The 19,007-nt window shown below is 36.4% G+C and overlaps 1 protein-coding gene across 1 annotated transcript in view; it reads left to right on the top strand.

Moving 5' to 3' along the window:
- Window positions 1–261: 261 nt before the first annotated feature.
- The window catches only part of LOC117115621 (soluble scavenger receptor cysteine-rich domain-containing protein SSC5D-like), a 19,422-nt gene continuing 676 nt past the window's right edge, over window positions 262–19,007 (top strand). The window contains exons 1-8 of the mRNA XM_033259486.1: window positions 262–399; window positions 1,753–1,838; window positions 6,066–6,392; window positions 6,917–7,234; window positions 9,726–10,073; window positions 11,407–11,702; window positions 14,026–14,077; window positions 17,579–17,896. Of these exons, the coding sequence (XP_033115377.1) occupies window positions 1,784–1,838; window positions 6,066–6,392; window positions 6,917–7,234; window positions 9,726–10,073; window positions 11,407–11,702; window positions 14,026–14,077; window positions 17,579–17,896 (1,714 nt within the window). The 5' untranslated portion in view covers window positions 262–399; window positions 1,753–1,783. The remainder of the gene's footprint in view (window positions 400–1,752; window positions 1,839–6,065; window positions 6,393–6,916; window positions 7,235–9,725; window positions 10,074–11,406; window positions 11,703–14,025; window positions 14,078–17,578; window positions 17,897–19,007) is intronic.

Here is a 19,007-nt window from a genome sequence, read left to right as displayed (position 1 = left end):
TTATTGTTATTATTATAATTATTATTATTATCATTATTATTAATAATATTATTATTATTTTTATTATTATTATTATTATTATTATTATTTTATTATTATTATTATTATTATTATTATTATTATTATTATTATTATTATTATTATTATTATTATTATTATTATTATTATTATTATTATATTATCAAAGATAGTATCTAGAATATCTTTGTTATTACTACTTGATAGAGTGCCACCAATTGGTAGTCTATTTATTTTGATTTCGTCGCGCATCATTGATTCAAAGTCGTGTCTCTCGTCAGGGAGTTGCTCTGGTGTTGGTAGTTTCGTCATAATATTCGACAAAAAAGTACAGGATGGAACTTTTAATAAGTAGTTGACCACAGCATGGATGTTAGTCAGGTAATTTTTTTAATAAGATTCTTTGTTATATGTTTATATTTGGTATAATTTGGTTTAGTTTTGCTAGACATTAGGCTAGCCTACTACAGGTAGGCTAGGGCCTACTCTACTACGACTACTATTAGGCTAGTATTAGGTTGCTAAGATCCCCCACCCTTTTTCTCCTCTAGCCAAGCCTGTCTTAACCCGGCTAGCCTAGAGGGCTAGCCTAGGCATTGCCTAGGGGTTTGCCTACTTTTCAGCCAGCCTAGTGACTAGTCCCAGTCGTAAGTGTATTTCTTTCCTCGGCGCTAATTCACTTTAGGCTACAGTCACACTAGAGTTTCAAGCCTGGCTTGACTCACCGCGGGTGAGATTTTCGTAATGTGACTGCATCTGCACCGACTCGCGCCTGGCGTGACCTCGATCTCAATCTACCTATCTCGATCCCGGCTCAGCACCCATATTGACCCTGGATTGACCCTGGCGTGACCGAGATTGACATTTCCTCGTCGGCTGTCGACCAATTACTCGATGACGCCGTTGCGTTTAGAAGTTCTTGAATTAAAAACCAGCGAGTTCTTCATGTCTGTTCAATCAAGACACAATCATTACTTTTCATAAAAGTTGATTTAAATTTTAATTAATAATAATGCGATTGATTTGGAGCGACCAGGAAACTGCTGACCTAGTAGATTTCTGGGGCCAACCCGAGCTGAGAGACCGGATAGAAAATAAAAGAACAAACAACAAAACGGGAATTTTTGGCGTGCTTGCTGACAGATTAGCCAGTCTCAGACATGAGAAGAGAACGACGGCCCAAATTCAAACAAAAGTGAAGGCATTGCGAGCCCAATACAAGCTGATAAAAGATCAGTTCAAGAAGAGTGGTTCGGGCACGTCTGGTGTAAAATCTTTGATTGCGATCCACCCAATCACACGCGCGTATATCGAATCCCGTGAAGCATTGGCGAAACTCTCTCTTTACGGCTCTGCTGTTTCGACTTTCATAATTTAGAGGTCAATCCAACTAGTGTGACCGACCCAGAATTTCGAGCCTGGCTTGAAATCTCACCCGCGGTGAGTCAAGCCAGGCTCGAGACGCTAGTGTGACCGTAGCCTTAGTACTCCGCCCTACCTAACCTTAACATTACAAACAAAGACTGGAGTTGAGGTAAGGTTTAGTTAGGGTCAGGGTGGAGTACTAAAGTGCATAGCACCCTTCCCTCAACCTTACAGTAGAGCCCACTGAGGTAACACTGCAAGCTTACCCTATAGGACGTGAGCCTGCAAGGCCTACCTAGGCCTATAGGCCTAGGCTAGGTCTAGGTCAATCAGTATATCATTTTTGAGGTTCCTGTGTTTTTGTTTCAGGAAGTAACTGTAGCAAGAATCAAAATCAAAGATGGTCACATTCATTTTAATCCTACTTTTAGCAACCTTCAGGTCAGCTTACTCAGGTAAACATACCATTACAATTTGTTTTGTGTTCCAAAAATCCGGCCCGAAATCACCAAACGGTGCAAAATCGCTGAAAATCAGTCCTTTTTGAGCATTTTTTTAAAACGTATTTTCGTTAATATTAGACCGATTTTTTTGGCTGTTTTTGCAACTTGTTCCTTATTTATTCAGCTATAATGTCATGTTATTTTTAATTTTAAAATCAATGAGGTGTAGTCGGAATCTTTTTTTTAAGCCAAGTCAGTTGGCGATCGCCCAGTGTATTAACTCCTGTCTGTTTACACAATTTTGCGATCATGTTTACAAAAATCACTCTAACTTCTGAACCAGTGGGCCGATTTTAACGGCTGTTTCGGTATGTAAAAATAGACTAATCAAGCTGTCTGTTAAGCTAAAAATCAATTTGATTGGATGAGAGGTCTCGTCGGAACTCCCATTTCTTTAGAGACATTGACTCGATCTGACTCACATCGACTAATGGTAAAGGATAGGCGGCAGTTCAACATTCCCAAAAAGCTTGTGCTGGTGTAAAGTTGACAGAAAAACAGCAATTTCTCAGCTAATACTTGCATAAAGTTTACCATTTTTGTATCAAAAGTAAGAGAAATCTTTGCTGATTTGTAATATGTAAACATAGTTAGAATTAAGCGTTTAGTTTTTTGTTATGAGCAGTTAAAAACGTTCAGTTATTTTTCGAAGCCTGCAGCGTAATTTAGCCGGTTCGATGGACTCGACCATTATACATGTAGGCAAAGGCGGCCTAGGCTTGCTAAATTCTAACTATAGTATAGAGCGTCTTGGCTAAGAGTGTCTCCTTGACTTCAAATTTTTATATACAGTGTTCTTATTGATTATACAGTACCATAAAATATATATATCAGATATAGTGACTGACCAAAATGAATTTAAGACATTATAAAATGTTACATTTCATTTCATTTATTATTTATGATTAGGTGCCTAACATTCCCCTCTAAGTAAAGTGGTACGGTCCAACGTGGTTGCATGAGCTGCACTGTGTGGCGGAGAGATTAGGATCGAGTGATAAGAACTCTACGCACTGAAATTAAATAGGTTCAAAAAACAAAACAAATTATAATGCATCATTACTGTACTTCTCATTTATACAAAATATGAAAGAGATAACATAATTATATTGAACTCCAATGAGAGAAATTGTGGATGTGGTCTGGCATCGCTCAAATCTCTCAAAAGTGTTTCAGTTTCAGGTGAAGCCTAAGAAAAAATGTGATATTTTAAGGGTTTCAAATGCTTGCTTTTAATTGATTTCATAGTTTACTAATACTTGAAAATACATAAAGTAAAAAACAGCAGCACTTTTGAGACTAACAATATATAATTTATTCTCTAGCTTTCGTCCACACAGTGGACTTCATCAGGAGTGATGAAGTCATACTTTCTATACTGTACAGACTAACGCGGCTATACTTTTTATTCATCATGTTGAAAATACATAAAATTTGTTTTGCTACCTGACAAATTGTGGTTTTTACACTAGCTCTGCCCGACAGGGGCCCTAACACTCCCCACCCCCCAACTGGTGCCGCCTCTGCTGCCCTAATACATGGTATACAGTAATACAGAGACACTCTCACTTAATTTAGTGCTAAAAAGCTGATGATGATTATGATGGCCATAATATGCCCAGGATATTTTTACACAGTTTTCACAAACTCTATTCTCATCTGTTTGAGATTGGACAATTACAGGAGGGAATTATGAGGTCCGTAACCAAGGGAGATTGTTACCGTAGTTTGGCCGAACCCCCTTTTTCATAGTTACCAACCTGAGAGATTTGAAAGGCGTGAGTGACCAGTTGGCTGGGGGGGTCCAAGTGGCAGGGGCCACGCCCTCCGCCGCTCCGATGACCTAAGCATTTTTAAGCTTTTTTAAAACGATTTCATAGAGTGTTTGTTGATAATACATAAGCAAAAATATTATTAATAAAGCCATGTACAATTTGAGTTTCAATGTAGGATATGTTTAATTTGAGCACCCAAACTATGTATACCTACACAAACATTTTATATTTTTAATAAACCAATTTCTTCTAATTTTAAATACATTTTCCCCTGAATTCGTGATAATTCGTTATCACGCATAGACTTTTGTTAAATGCATGACAAATTTAGGATCATGCATGTGTTTCTGCAAAATGCGTGTTTCATCCAAAATCACTTTGAAATGCGGGACCATCCCGCACGATGTGAGACGGTTGGTAACTATGCTTTTTAAGCAAACCTCCTCTGATAAACGAAACTGCCCCTTACCTTGCATCAAGTACCATCAAAATGATGATGAAATTTTCTATTTAAAAAAAATGAATTTTGTACAGCAGTTTTGGGGCATCATAGAACTAGATGAAAGTCATGTTAATATTATAACAACCCCTAGGCATATACTCCATTTTATCAGGTCTATTTCGAAACAGTGCCACTAAAATGTCTTGCGACTTCGACAACCAGGTTTTATGCGCCCCTATTTTCTTTCATTATTTTTTTGGAATTTTTTTTTTTAAGGCTAGGCTTAGCCTCTAGGGTTGTGCACCAGTCACAGAGCACAGATAAACACTGGTAAACTACGTAGAACGAAATTCCTAGGCCTCCGGATGTTCCCCAGTGGTACAGTAGTTGCCAGGTTTCCGGAAATTTTTATTTCAAAAATGATGTATACTGTAGGTGACCTTGACAATGATAGTTTATTAATCAGAAGAATGGAATTTAGACTATTTGAAAACATGTGGTCTTTGTTACCAGCCAGGATATTTTGTAATTACATATTTTTCAAATGTTTGTAGTTCATCAAGCACAAGGTTGTGACAAGTGTGTCTACACAGTAGTTCAGGAAATAAGGTCATTGATGGGCCTCAGTGTTTGGAAAGGTTTTTTGCGGCAATGATCTCTCCATAGACAGGGATGTAGTTATGGTGGTTGAAGGTGGGCGGGGCCACCCAGCCTTGAAGTTTTCCACCCAGTCTAAAGCTAATTTCATGGCCCACTGCCCACCCTTATTAAAAACCCATTTTTTTCATCCTTAAAATCCATTTTTACTATTTAGAGTTTACCAATGTTATCACCCACCCACCCTTAAAATGGCTATCACCCACCCAAAAGCCTTTTTTTACCTTTTTATTGTGTAGTGTAAAGGGGTCTTTAGTTTTCTACAGCAACCCTGCATAGAGTTTATAAAATTAGATTAATTTTATTCTGCCCCGATCCATCCTTTTATCTGATAATGTAGGCTGTGCAGTGTAATAAAGTTAGTGCAACAGTTTGCATTGCGTAATAATGATCGTAATGTGCCTATAGTGATTTTATATGCTCTAAATACTGGTGATTCCTAAGATTGAACAATGGATGTAGCCATATAGTGAAAACAGGTTGTTTAGAAAATGATTTGGGGTCGTAGATGTGTATAAGAGACAGACGCAACTCAACGCAAACGCAACGCAACGACAACGGGTAAAACGCGTTGGGATTTTTGCAATACAACTGGCCGGTACTGTAATGTAGGCTGTGCAGTGTATTAAAGTTAGTGCAACAGTTTGCATTGCGTAATAATGATCGTAATGTGCCTATAGTGATTTTATATGCTCTAAATACTGGTGATTCCTAAGATTGAACAATGGATGTAGCCATATAGTGAAAACAGGTTGTTTAGAAAATGATTTGGGGTCCTCCTATAAATGTGTGTTTAGAGAGGTTCAGAAATGCACTAAAGTTAAATGTCTCCTAATTTCATGGGTGTTTTCTCTTCAGTGTGAAAAAGTCCATAAGACATGTAAAAATGCAAATGAAATAAATGATTGTTCAGTATTAACTAAAATTGATAGCTAGTACTATTAGTGTTTTAACTTGAAAGTGGTTTGGCGCAGTGGAAATGCTTTGGTATGATATCTCAAACTTGAGGTCGGGGTTTCAATCATTCACTCTACATTTCGCTAGTGTCCCTGAGCAAAAGCACTTCATCTACATAGCTTCAGTCTACCAACCTATATAAATGGATACCAGCAAATTGCTGGGAGTAACCTGTGGTGGACTCATCCACTTCACACTAATGTACAAAAACAACTTGGGGATAAGTTCCAGCCCTATTACCCCGAGGCTCAGCAGGGATTAACTTTCTATAATTATTTTAATATAATAATTTTTTAGAAAACCTATGGAACCATATTTATGTCGTTTCTAAATGATTATCTTTTACAGATATATTTGACATTCGCTTAGCTGGTGGAAGCTCAATTTACGAGGGACGTGTTGAGGTCAACCATAATGGAGTATGGGGGACAGTGTGCAATGATGGGTGGGATGAGTTGGAGGCACGGGTTGTCTGTCGTAACCTGGGATTTGGAGATCCGGTAAGAAGCATCATCGGGGAATCATTCCGTTTCTCAGCCAATGATAGTCAGCCGATTCTCTTAGATGAAGTTGAGTGCTATGGCTTAGAACCTAGTCTTTCATTATGTTCCTATTGGCCAATAGGAATCCACAACTGTGAACACTCTGAAGACGTCGCAATAGAATGCACGGAAGGTTTGTAACCAGTTTTAAAAGAGTACTATAGTGTTACGTCACGATACAACGTGATACTACTCCATTGCTGTCGTTGCAAAAAGCGCTCAACCAGGCGCCATTTTTTCCACTGATCCCAATTTCTAATGTAGTTATTACAGTAAGATGTCGTATCTTACTTTTTCTTTGTAAATTTTAATTGATGATTAAATGTGTGTTTGATAACTAATAATATACAGTAATGCGAGCTTTTGTGTTTTTAGTACATTTTGATGGTAAAATATTAGATTTCAAAACGCCTATTCCAGAAAGTCTATGAAGTCGTTCAGGCGTAATGAACGGTAACCAACGTCTGTTGACAACAGGGAACGCCACCTGGCGTCGTGACGACACAGCTGTGGTACTCTATATATGTTCTCCATAGAATCGCGTTGGCTGACGACTGCCGGTCCCCGAAAGAACCCATTACTGTTTTTAGTTAAATTTAAGGCATCACTTCCAATGTATTTATTGTTAGGTGATAATTTGTGTTCTTTTCTTTTCAGCTGTGACTTTGACATCACGGCTTGTAGATGGTGTTTACTCAAATTCTGGTCTATTAGAAATCTATGACATGGATATGTGGTACCCAGTTTGCAATTCCTCGTGGACAGATCAAAACTCACAAGTTGCCTGTAGACAGCTAGGCTACAACAAAGCTGATACTCTTATACAAAGCCACTATATTCCACCAGGTGAAAACACGTACCCATTTGAATACAACTGTCAAAGTCTTGAGAATCATCTTTCTGACTGTCAACCTACACAATTGGATAGCCAATTGGCCTGCAATGATCAAGTACATTTACAGTGTTCAAATGATTGTAAGTTTTTCCATTAGGATGGTTTTTTTTTTTATCTCAAGGTATTGCATATGTAACTCAGTCAATTCGTGTATAAGGCGATCCACATTATAAGACGACCCCTGAGTCTAAAAAGATTTTTAGATGCTTTTTGTATGTTAGACGTATAAGACAACTCCCTCGTAATTTTGCCTTTTTGCTGCTCTTTATATCTAGATACTGCATCTAACTGGCTAAAACCGAAGCCAAGTGAAGGGCTAATCTTCCAAATTCTGTAATACCAGTAATATAGGCTTTTAAATGTTCATAAAAATATTGTTTCAGTGCATTCATACTAACAGTTGTTAGCATCATTTTAGTAGTAAATTTGTGTGTTCAATCTGCACATAAAATGAATATGATTAAAATCAAACGTGTATGTGTTGCGTATATAAGATGGCCCCATGTTTGTTTTTTTATCGTAATTTGCTATTTAAAGCCTTGTCTTATATGCGAGAATATACAGCACCAGAACCATAATCAGAAAGTTCAAATCCCATTGGAGACCATATATTTTTATTTAAAATGTATTATTAAAGATTCAAGAAATTTTATTTGTCCATATAAAAATACAGAACATTGTATTGCTTGACAGATGACAAAAATATAAAATGAATACATAAGTGCCAAACTTTAACAAGAAGGTGCATAAAGAGACATGCACTCGACAATAAAAAGTAAAAAAAAAAAAAGCAGTTCAAAGTTAAAACCTAATAAATTTCTTAAAACAGCATACTGTATTAATAAAAGTTGAAGCATTAAAAATAAAATAGAACCTAAAAAAGTTACAGAATTGCAATGGACCATTGTTAAAAATAGAATTAAAATAGCTAAAACCTTAATAAAATGTCGTAAAATTTAGAACAATAAAACTTCCAGTATTGCAGCAGACTATCGCTTAACATTATAATTTTAAACATATGAATACTACTCTGTTACAACAAATGAATTCCTTGTCCTACATAGGTTATCATCATTATCACTATGAGGTTTTTCAACTGAAATCTCTTAATACAAGATTCCCTTGTGTCCTGTCGCATCAAACTGTAGATAGTTTGGTAAACACAACATATTGAAACATTTGATGAGGCTCCTTGATGGTTTGTAAACAAACAAACAACTGATATCGTAATGAGAGGAATTTTTAGATTAAACAAGGAAATGATACTTGTTTACCTCAATGTTCCTTTGACATACAGCTGCTGGTATTGTATAATGTGTTTACAAAGTACTGTAGGCATCAGTACAAAAAGAAACATACATGATGTTTTTCTATTTTTCAATTTTAAAACCTTGGTCTAGACCTAGTACTTTGCAGGGATTGCACCAGGATTTGCCCGATTGTGGCCCGACTCCCCGACGAGAATGTTACTAGGCATGGTTGGGCGTTGCTCAAAATTTCTCGGAAGTGATCATATCCAGGAGGTGTAAGCCCTGGGAACTATGACTATTAATTTATCCAAAAGCTTTTCATTTAAACGATTTTAGAGCCTTCTAGTTTTATCTTGATCTATAATACTATCATGGCAACAGTTCTCATTGCCAGAAGTATGATTTATCGGGCTAAGACAATAGTGTGGATTAGGTGGAAGGTCTATGTCCCCGGTATTCAACCCCTGGCCCGCTCGCCAACTCTGGCCTGCCAAAGATTTTATTCCGGCCCGTGCAACATTGCTAAAAATAAATAATTTTCTGGCCGATTTTTAGAAAAAGTTTCTCTGTTTATAGAAACACCACATCGGCACCCTTACTCTAGCATTGTATACAAAAGTATGGATTTTTCCGAGTGTAGCTCACTGTATGTAGTGTCGTAGGTTATTGACAGGGGAGACTAATGGGGATAGTGGATTAACTGGAGTGCTGATATGATGCAATGTTTAACCATTTGCGGCACCAGCAGGCTCGGGGCCATGTTATTCTGTTGAAATGCTCCAACCCAACTGGTAATGGATATTTTTGTGGTAGGAAATTCCTAGTGGCAGGGTAGGAGAACCTAGAGTGTAAGTTTTTTTGGGTTTTTTTTCAAAATTCTAAAATAAAATGGAGAAATAAAGAAAATGTTCTTCAAATTTAAGTCTGATAGTGCTGTTTCTGACCATCTAGAGATGCCATAATTATAAATTTTCTAATTATTATTTTCTTATTAATTTTCCCCAGTCTGTTAAAGTTCTTTCCTGGCCCCTTCTGTTTCGAATCCGCACCGCTATAAAAGAAAATGGGTGGGGCTGACATAGAAAAAAAATGGAAGTACAACAAATTATGTTGGGATGCCGCTGATCTCAACAGATTGGAACTGGCCCCAAGCTTAAAAAGGTTGAATACCTGGGCTCTATATATTATAAGGGTGGTGCTGACACTTCAGGCATTTTGCTATTCCATCCAAGTTTGACACTTCATTATATTCTTCACAAAACCGTAACATGTGCATTTATTTTACATATCTTTAGGTTAATAATAATTTTAATCTTTTTAGATGACAATTATGGTGAACGCAGTGCACGGCTAGTTGGAAGTTATGGTAAGGGTAATCAAGGGATCGTTGAGTTGTACCTATACGGTGTCTGGGGAACTCTTTGTTCACGCAACTGGTCACTAGAAGAATCATACGTTGTCTGCAAAGAGCTTGGTTTTGATGGAGCTGAGCAAGGATTACTGGATGCACACAGCTTTGACACTGTATCAGACAATCATGTTCATAAATTCGCCATTAGTTGTACTGGAGTGTCGCGGTTAAGTGATTGTCATTTTGACACTGACAACATTGCATATGGCTGCTCGCACAGTGATGACGTAGCCGTGACTTGTGTTTACGCTGTAGAAGGTATGAGATGGCAATCATTTAGTGATGTTTGTATTTTTCTTACTTTGAAACATTTAGGTTGAAACAGCATTATCTGATAATTTATCGGAAAGCAGCCATTTTGTTATTTTACGCTGCGGAAATGGGCCCAAAGTTACCCGATAAATTTTCGCATGAAAGTCACATAAGTTATGGGAAAAGGATCCAAATGCGAAAATAAATAACCTTTAACCGATGTCAAATCGCAGACATGCAAATAATTCTTTTGGTTAGTTGTTTCTACTAGTTAGTATCCTAAAAAAATAATGGAAAAAAAACCAAAAAAAAACAAGTAGACTCTTTAGGATTTGAACCCGGGGCTGGTATTGTGGAAAACACTCTTCTAACCACTACACCAAAATGTTTTCACATATATCACTTTGAAATTAATGGTTGTATGTTTGTTTACACTTTACCGGCAAACCCGTATTAGCACACGTCTATACGGCAAACAGTTATACAAGGTTTTCGATCATTGTATCCTTGACCTTTGACACTGACCCTTAAAAGTTTAATCAGCTCTAGATCTTAGGTAAAGGAACATTGTTGCCAAGTTTGACGAATTTCTGATGAAAACTTTGGGGCTATAGGCTGTTCACAACACATGCCAACAGACAAATAAGTACATATACAGGGGCAAAAACATAACCTCCTGCCAACTTAATTGGTGGAGGTAATGAGGTCTTTGGTCATGGAACATTGTGACCAAGTTTGTGATCAAAACTATGGGCTGTAGACAAATAAATAAAAAAAAGTTTTTCATTGATTGTGACCTTGACCTTTGACCCTGGCCCTTCAAAATTTAATCAGCTCTAGATCTTAGGTAAAGGAACATTGTGGCCAAGTTTGATGAATTTCTGAGAAAAAATATCATTATATGTTTCATAACACACCTAAAATAGGTTGTCATTTGATATTTTATAAAAAAAATCTACCCTTTTTCTAAATGGAACAGTCCAACAACTTTTGAACAAATCAAGAGATTGTATTAGTTTGAAGTCATGTTGAATTCAAGGCGCCGTGCAATGGACCTCATTTGATGGATTTACCAAACTGAAAGATTCTTTGTTTTCTAGGCACCGTGCAATGGACAAAAACAGATGGAGGTAAAAATGCACAGTGGAACTAAATTTCTATGATGAGTGACAAAACAGTGTTAATAACTAATGTCACTTGATACAAAATCCACCAATCAAATGACAAGGATCTATTTAGGTGTGTTATAATACTTCATTTCCTAGAAGTTACATAAATGACATGGAAAGATATCCTATACTTATACAATATTATCAGACAAAATATGATTATTTTTCAGCCCCACCTATGTCTGGGGGAACGGTAGCAGGAGTTGTCATTGGAATCGTTGTTGGGTTCGTCTGGCTTTGTAAATGTTTTTCTCATAGTAAGAGGAGACGTCCACAACCAGTACATGTTGCTACACGTCCACCAACTATTCCAATGGAGGTACAAAGCAACGGTAACCAGGAAGCACCAGCAGTCGATCTACCTCCCTCATATGATAGTGTGGTAAATCAGCCAGATGCGTACAGGAAGCCAGAAGAGACACCCCCACCTGCCTACATAAATTACCATTTCGATACTGACAACCAGGCTACATAATATGGTAATGGTTAGGCCTACAGGTAAATTCTACCAATAATAGTATACAGTATGTCTGGAAGTGACGAATTTAGGCATGCATGGGCTCACACCCATAAAAAATACTTGCACCCCCAGTCCCCCAAATTCATGGTCAAGTACTTAAATATCACCTCAAATCACCTTATTTTGCAAGCCAGCATCCCCTCACCTAATTATGGAGCCCCCATAACCCTTTTGCGTCACCCATCAGCATCATTTCGAGATTCCTAGATACGCCACTGATGTCTGAGTTCGAAGTTCATGCCAGTTCATGTGTCCGTGTGCAAGACACTTTGTATAATTATGTCTATCTAGTATTAATAAGGGGTACATGGTATGATTAATAAATTAAATTTCAAAATGGTACATTACCTCCTTGGTCGAATGTTTATGCATAACAATGAACTTTGACCATTGAGTCTATGAATTTGCATACATTGTTTGAAACTTACATACAGTATATTATCCAATATAAATGCCAAACATTTTTTAATGATTGTTATTATAGTAGATTTTAAGTTTAATTTTAAATATTCCATACATATATTTTGATTAGTATTATTCTCAGTAGTAAAATAATGAAGAAAACTCAATTAAGCCATTAAATTGCCATATTAAAGGTAAAATAACTCACAGCCTCTAATGATGCCCAGGTGAAAATATTCATTTTCTGCTATTTTACAGAAATTCATTTATTTCAAAATAATATTTTGGTGTATTCAAAGAATATAGGGACACTGGTATCTGTTCTGTAAGCAAATATTTATGGTTCTAATTTTTATTTAAAACTAATAACTTAAATATATCAAAAGTTCATTAGCTAATCACAGACATGTATATTTTAATAGACATATTTTAATTCTTAGCCTATTGTGATGTGAGAAAGTGTGTTGCAATATATAAGTTATTAAATTAGTTTACGTTTATAAAGGAAAACAATTTTTTGTACTTAAGTAATAATTTAGCTGACTATAAATTTTGGTGGTCAAATGATTGAGGGAATAATACAGTCCCAATTGAAACCGACTAACCAATCGAAATCATCAATAGTGAGGGACCTAAACATGAAAGGGTAACAATGTTTTGCTGATGATCATGAGAATGAGGCCATTTTTATTTTGGTCCCCAAGCCTTAGTGACCCAAATTTTTTTTTAAACCAAGGGTTGGCCTTTTTTTGTGCAAATATTTCACCAAAGAGATTTTCAAAATATTTGTATTACATTGTAGGCATAGGTAGGGTGGGAAAATAACCCCATAACTTGCAGTGTCATTGTGCTGAATTGTGCATGGATGTGGTTTGTGACTACCTAGCCACCGTAAAGAGATGCTGATAGTAACCTCATGTTTGCATCATTCCACAACAACATGGTCTGAATTGAACCATAGCATCTATGTAACCCCCCCCCCCCTACTCTTCCGAAAGATGAAATGGCTTTATTTATTATTTATAGATTCAGTATAATCTCAAAATGTAATATAAAATGTGAAGTAAATTTATAAGAAATGTTCTTTGAAGTGCACACAAGTCTGGTGTGTACACTGAACCTTCATTTTAAGTCCTTATTCAAGAAGACTTGGTTTTACCAACTGAACCTTGGCCGAGGAGCAGCTCTAACCAGCGTTGATTAAGTCCATAATGAGTGGCACCCCTGCCTTACCGCTTATCCACTTGACTTGTCCAAGTGGTTTAAACGTCACTTTCCAAGCTTTAAACGCATTAACCAAATCTTAAAACATGGATTTTTAGCACTGTGGCAACCATATCACAATCAAAATGTATTAGGTGAGTGACGGCTGACAATGAACCACAGAATCACGCCTACTGCCTGTAGTAACAAAAAATGATTCACTGATCGACAGTGATTTCCAAATGTTCTGTGATTAGGCAACTCCACAAATTTGGTTTTTGCCTTATGCAGTGATGATATGATGATGATGATGATAACGATGATGATGATGATGACAATGATGATGGTATCTGATCAAACATTCTCATATTAAGTTTGACAGACATCTGGTAAAGCTCTGTCCAGACTATCAAATTTTATTTCACAAAAACAGTTGTATGCCCATATATAGTCATGATGTGCCTATATATGGTCATGTTGCTATGTCATAATGACCATATTTAGGCATGTCATGTTTTTGTCAAATAAGATTAATAGTCTGGAGAATGCCAGGCTATATGCTGAAAATTGCAATATTTATGTATAAAATATTAACTATTAAATATACTGTAAGTATGTTTTTGGTATAAGAAAACTGATCTTTTAACTTCTTGTATCGTTCCAGTATAAACAGCAGTGGTTCTCAAAATATGGGTTGCAAACCAAAATGTTGACAAGTATATTAGTTAGAGGGTTGCAGACTCTTCTAGGTTTTTTAATAATTTCATGTCATGCTTAAATTTGAAGTACTAAAAAGACCGTATTCTAAGTATCATACAGACTTCTTACTCCAGTTGTATTTACCAGTTAACTACTCATATTGTACACGGTATAAGTTTTTTAATCGTCCCGGGAGGTGGGTCGCAGCAAATTGCCTGATTTTAGTCTGGATCATTGGCCAAAAATGTTTGAGAACCACTGCAATACAGCGTTCCGTTATTATGAAAAACTTGTATATTGAGGTAAAGAAAGTTGTTTCATTGTATTCCAAATTAAACTTACATTGGTACTTCATATAACAATGTCTTCTGTGTGAAGGTTTAATGGTTCATTTTTCTAAAGAAAAAAAATAAATGATCATATTTTTTTATATTTATTTTGTAGTTATGTTTATTGTTTTCGACTGAAACATGTAAATTATTGTCACAGTGTTGTATTAAGTCATGAAAGTACCTCCATGTACGAATATAATAACAGTAGTTTTCTCTGAGGTTACTATTGGATTAAATAAATAAAATAGACCCTATCTCTATATTACAGCGCCACCAGCGGTGCCCAAGTGAGCCAACAACAGTCCTTGCTAAATACCAATACCCTGCTTCCCAAACTTTTTCTCTGGGACCCAAGTTTGTTCTTTACCATAATAGGGAATATATATAAGTTTTGGACCTAAAAATTAGTTAAAGTAAATTAATCAAAAAGCATTTTAATATGCCCTAAGTTTATTTTAATATATGTTTAAATGTTAATGTGAAACTGGGAGGAAACACTGATGTTACAGCGATTAGTTTCGCTTTTGTGGTTTCCTGCCAACTCACTCAGTTGGATGTTTTTTCTTTGTTTGATTTATGGTGTTTTGGCAATGAACAGAACAAGAATAAGATATAAAAAGGAAAAAATAAAATAATCTTTTGCCCTTGTTTTCTCTGCCTTCCAGCCTAATGCTTCTATTCCAGTGTCTGCCTTCTGATCGGAGGACCGATGTTTATGTGAACTCCTTCCCCCGCACTATTAAAGACTGGAATCTCCTGCCTGATATCGATTGCAATATAAACCCCGACCCTTCAAATTATCACTTACTACACAGCAAAGCAACGAAAATTAATTTCAGACCGACCACTCTCTCCACGCCTCCTGTTTAAATCCCTCACTGGGATATTAGGAGGATAACTAACCAAGTACCAAGTAGTAGATAACAAAACAAAATGACACTGTACAGTAAGATAAATAGAAGTAAAAGTAGGAAACATGCCCGTGGAGTTCCTCAAACCTGTAGAAGGTAAAAGCCACTTTGCAAATTCATTAGAAAACTGTAGTGATCTGCCAAGTGTTTAGAAACTTCAAAAATATAAAACGAACCGTACAAGTCAATCGAAAATATAGCAACCAACATGAAGGAAGCGCGTATTTGAATTCACACAACACTTCGAAAAAGCTGTTGACAAGATAGAAAAGAATAGTGCCTCTCGTATGGAGAGCAGAAAAGGTAAAATAGCTGGAGCAGTAGCTGTCTCAGAGATCGCCAACAACGTATCTCATCTGACAATCATTCATTTTCAATTTCTATTGGCATAAATTTAGAAAATCAACTCAACTTGTTACAGATGATTCTATGATTTATTCATTCACTGTAATAAACATGTAGGCCTATCTTCACCCGTTTCTGGTAAACCATTTAAAAACACTTTGTTGACTGTCTGTGTGGTTCCGTTTGGTTCAGTCATGAGGAAACTTCCTCCATGGTTCCATATGGTGTTTTAGATTTTAAATTTAGAGAACAGAAATATTCAGATACTGAAGATGGTCTTGAATTGAATAAGTGAAAGGCCTATGTATACATGATTTTCGATTGTTAAAAAAGAGAAATCGGCGAGTTCGAAGAAACGTTTGCTCCATTGGAATTCGAAACCGGGACCTTCTGCTGTCTCTATGTAGACGCCATTTATTTTACCATCTGGGCCAATTAGAAAATTAGAATTTATCCCATAATTGTTGGATCACACTGGGAAATGGTATAATACACAAACGTTTTTGACCAGGACGGATCCGGTACTTTTTATGGAAATTGTGAAGTCTGCAAGACTGTGAAATTGTAGTGTACCGGAAAGGAATATTTATGTTAGTGACGCGGCTTACATTTAGGGTAGTTACGTGCATGCAAACATTAATACTCGAGGTCCAGTGTTGCTGCCTATATTGACCCACAGCGTTGTCAATCCAATCCTTTTGTGATTCAGCCATGACGTAACAAAGAAATCGAAATGAATTGTGTTGAATCATCGTAGGTTAAATATGAAATTACACCACCATGGTTCAATAAACAACATTGGCTTATGTCAATAGCTAGAGCAAGTTTATTATTTTTAGCTGAGGCGCCATTCAAACCCAAGACAACTATTAAAACCTTTTTGTACATGAGCCGTGAGGAGGTAATTTCATAGAAATCAATGTAACTGTTATCGCACTGACTGGTGTTGCTATGCGATACGAAACACATCACACAGGTAATTAGCAATATCGTCAAATTATCTGTTTTTTTATGCTATAAACCACAACTGCGTAGATGTGTTTAGTTGAATAAATGAAGTATACATTAGAACACACTATTGACATGGCCATACTCTTTAGACGTACAATTAGTGGTAATGTTAGGCCTACTTTTTACATTGACGGTTGTTGGTATTACCCCTGATTGATCATTCAATATGTACAAAATAACACTGATTAGGTTATGAGGAGCCATTATAGTATTCTTAGCTTACTAGCCTGTATGAAATGAGTGAGCTCCCTCAAATTTATTGTGGAATGTGTTTTTTCTTCTACAGATTTAGCATTCGATTAATTTGATTGTTAAGAAAACGAGATGAAGATTAAAGTCATCGTTATGCTATTTTTAACCATCGGTTCTGCTGACTCAGGTAATTCAAAGCTTCTGTATATTATGGGCACAAAGAGTAACTAGAGCTCTCTTAGATATTTTAGGCCTACTTATTTTATTTATCACAATGTTATACGATAAATTACATTATATGTATGTATGTATGTATGTGCACAATACCAATATAATGATTAATGAATCAGGATTTATTAGATATAACATAACAATTTTCATTATGCTAAGATAATCTATAGATATTCTATTTCTGTCTTCAATTTTACCATTTTGATGACCATCTTTGCTCAGAGAGTGTCGGACTCAGGGGCTAGCCTGCCTGGGGCCCCAAAAACTGTTTGGGTTTAGGGTGGTATTTGCCTTCCCCCATTGTTATTTCCCGTTCATCATATTTATCTATATCATTATTTATTTAACACCCCGCTGAGAATGCAGAAAAGTGCGTATTATCCGAGCATTTAAGAATCAACAATTTCCCGGGGGAGGGTCCCCATCCCCTTTCACAAAATCTTGGATCCACCCCTGTGAACTGCAGCATCTTTACTAACGCAATATGTTTTTCTAGATACATTTTCAGTCCGATTGGCCGATGGAAGTACAATTTATGAAGGACGTCTTGAAATATATTATAACGGAGAATGGGGAACAGTTTGTGATGATCGCTGGGATTATAATGATGCACTTGTGGTTTGTCGTGAACTAGGCTATGGATATCCAGTGCAGACCCTCACGTATGCATACCAGGGAAATGCATATCAAAGCATCTTTTTAGATGAAGTTGACTGCAGTGGTTCGGAGTCTAGGCTTTCGTCGTGTTCATATCCAACTATAGGTGATCATGACTGTGGTCATACTGAGGACGTGGCGATTGAATGTTCTCCAGGTTCGAAGTCAATAATTATTTATTTTATATTTTTTATTAGTAACATCAATATCATGTTTAGTGCTAGGAATATAATCTTTCGATTAGTTCGCTTGAAGCCGGCCCAAAATGAACAGTATTATGTTAGATTCTTATACACATCTTTATTATGAAAAACTTGTATATTGAGGTAAAGAAAGTTGTTTCATTGTTCGTTGAAAAAGGGGGGGGGGTGGGGCTCGATGATCAGTTGAGTGGCGCTATCTCACAAAATTTAGATAATTTCCAACTACTTGACCCTGATTTTTTTTGGGGGGGGCGGGGCATCTGTTGGGGGAACGTGGACCACTTGTCGAGGAAACTCTGGTGCACCCCTGGTTTAACTGTCTCCTGTGGATTCGACATTTTGTTGACGAATATAGGCCCTAAAAAATGGAAAAAAAGAACATTTGCTATAAAAATACATAGGCCAAATAGTTCTAGGACTACATGTACTCTGGTTAATAAATGATTTTTTTAAAAATCAAATTTTGCTATAATAATAATAATACTAATACTAATAATAATAATAATAATAATAATAATAATAATAATAATAATAATAATAATACATACGATAAATAGTCCTAGGACTACATGTACTCTGGCTAATAAATGAATCTAAATTTTAGTGTCACCGCCTATACTATTCAATGGCGAGGCGCCGAGAGTTCCGCGAAATCGGGACAAGTGCCTCGGGGCCCAGGCCCACTAGGGGCCCGGGATAACTAGGTAAAAAAATATAAAATAAATAAATAAACATTTATTAACCGTACGGTATACATTCATTCAGTATCATTCATGTTTTTCCCACGAAAATTGTAAATAAAGCTGGCCGTTTATGGATGAAAGCTCGTAGTTAGTCGTTTATAGTTCTTTTCCATGAATATTTTTGTGATTTCTACTACTCTAGAGTTTATTTTTTAAAGGGTGGCCCGGCCCCCACCCCCAGAATTGTTCAAAATAAAAATTTATAAAAAAAAAAGTATATATGACATTTTCTGCCGTCCAGTGGTGTCATAATCATAAATTATCTTACCTCAGCCACAACCATGGTGGGGCTGAGGTAGATAGACCGTCTATCTTTGAAAGT

The sequence above is a fragment of the Anneissia japonica genome, unplaced genomic scaffold (genome assembly GCF_011630105.1).
Source record: "Anneissia japonica isolate Jap-2015-1 unplaced genomic scaffold, ASM1163010v1 scaffold16662_len1167910_cov178, whole genome shotgun sequence".
NCBI classification, from domain to species: domain Eukaryota; kingdom Metazoa; phylum Echinodermata; class Crinoidea; order Comatulida; family Comatulidae; genus Anneissia; species Anneissia japonica.
Note: the sequence above shows the minus strand (reverse complement) of the source record. Positions and strands in the feature narration are given on the sequence as shown.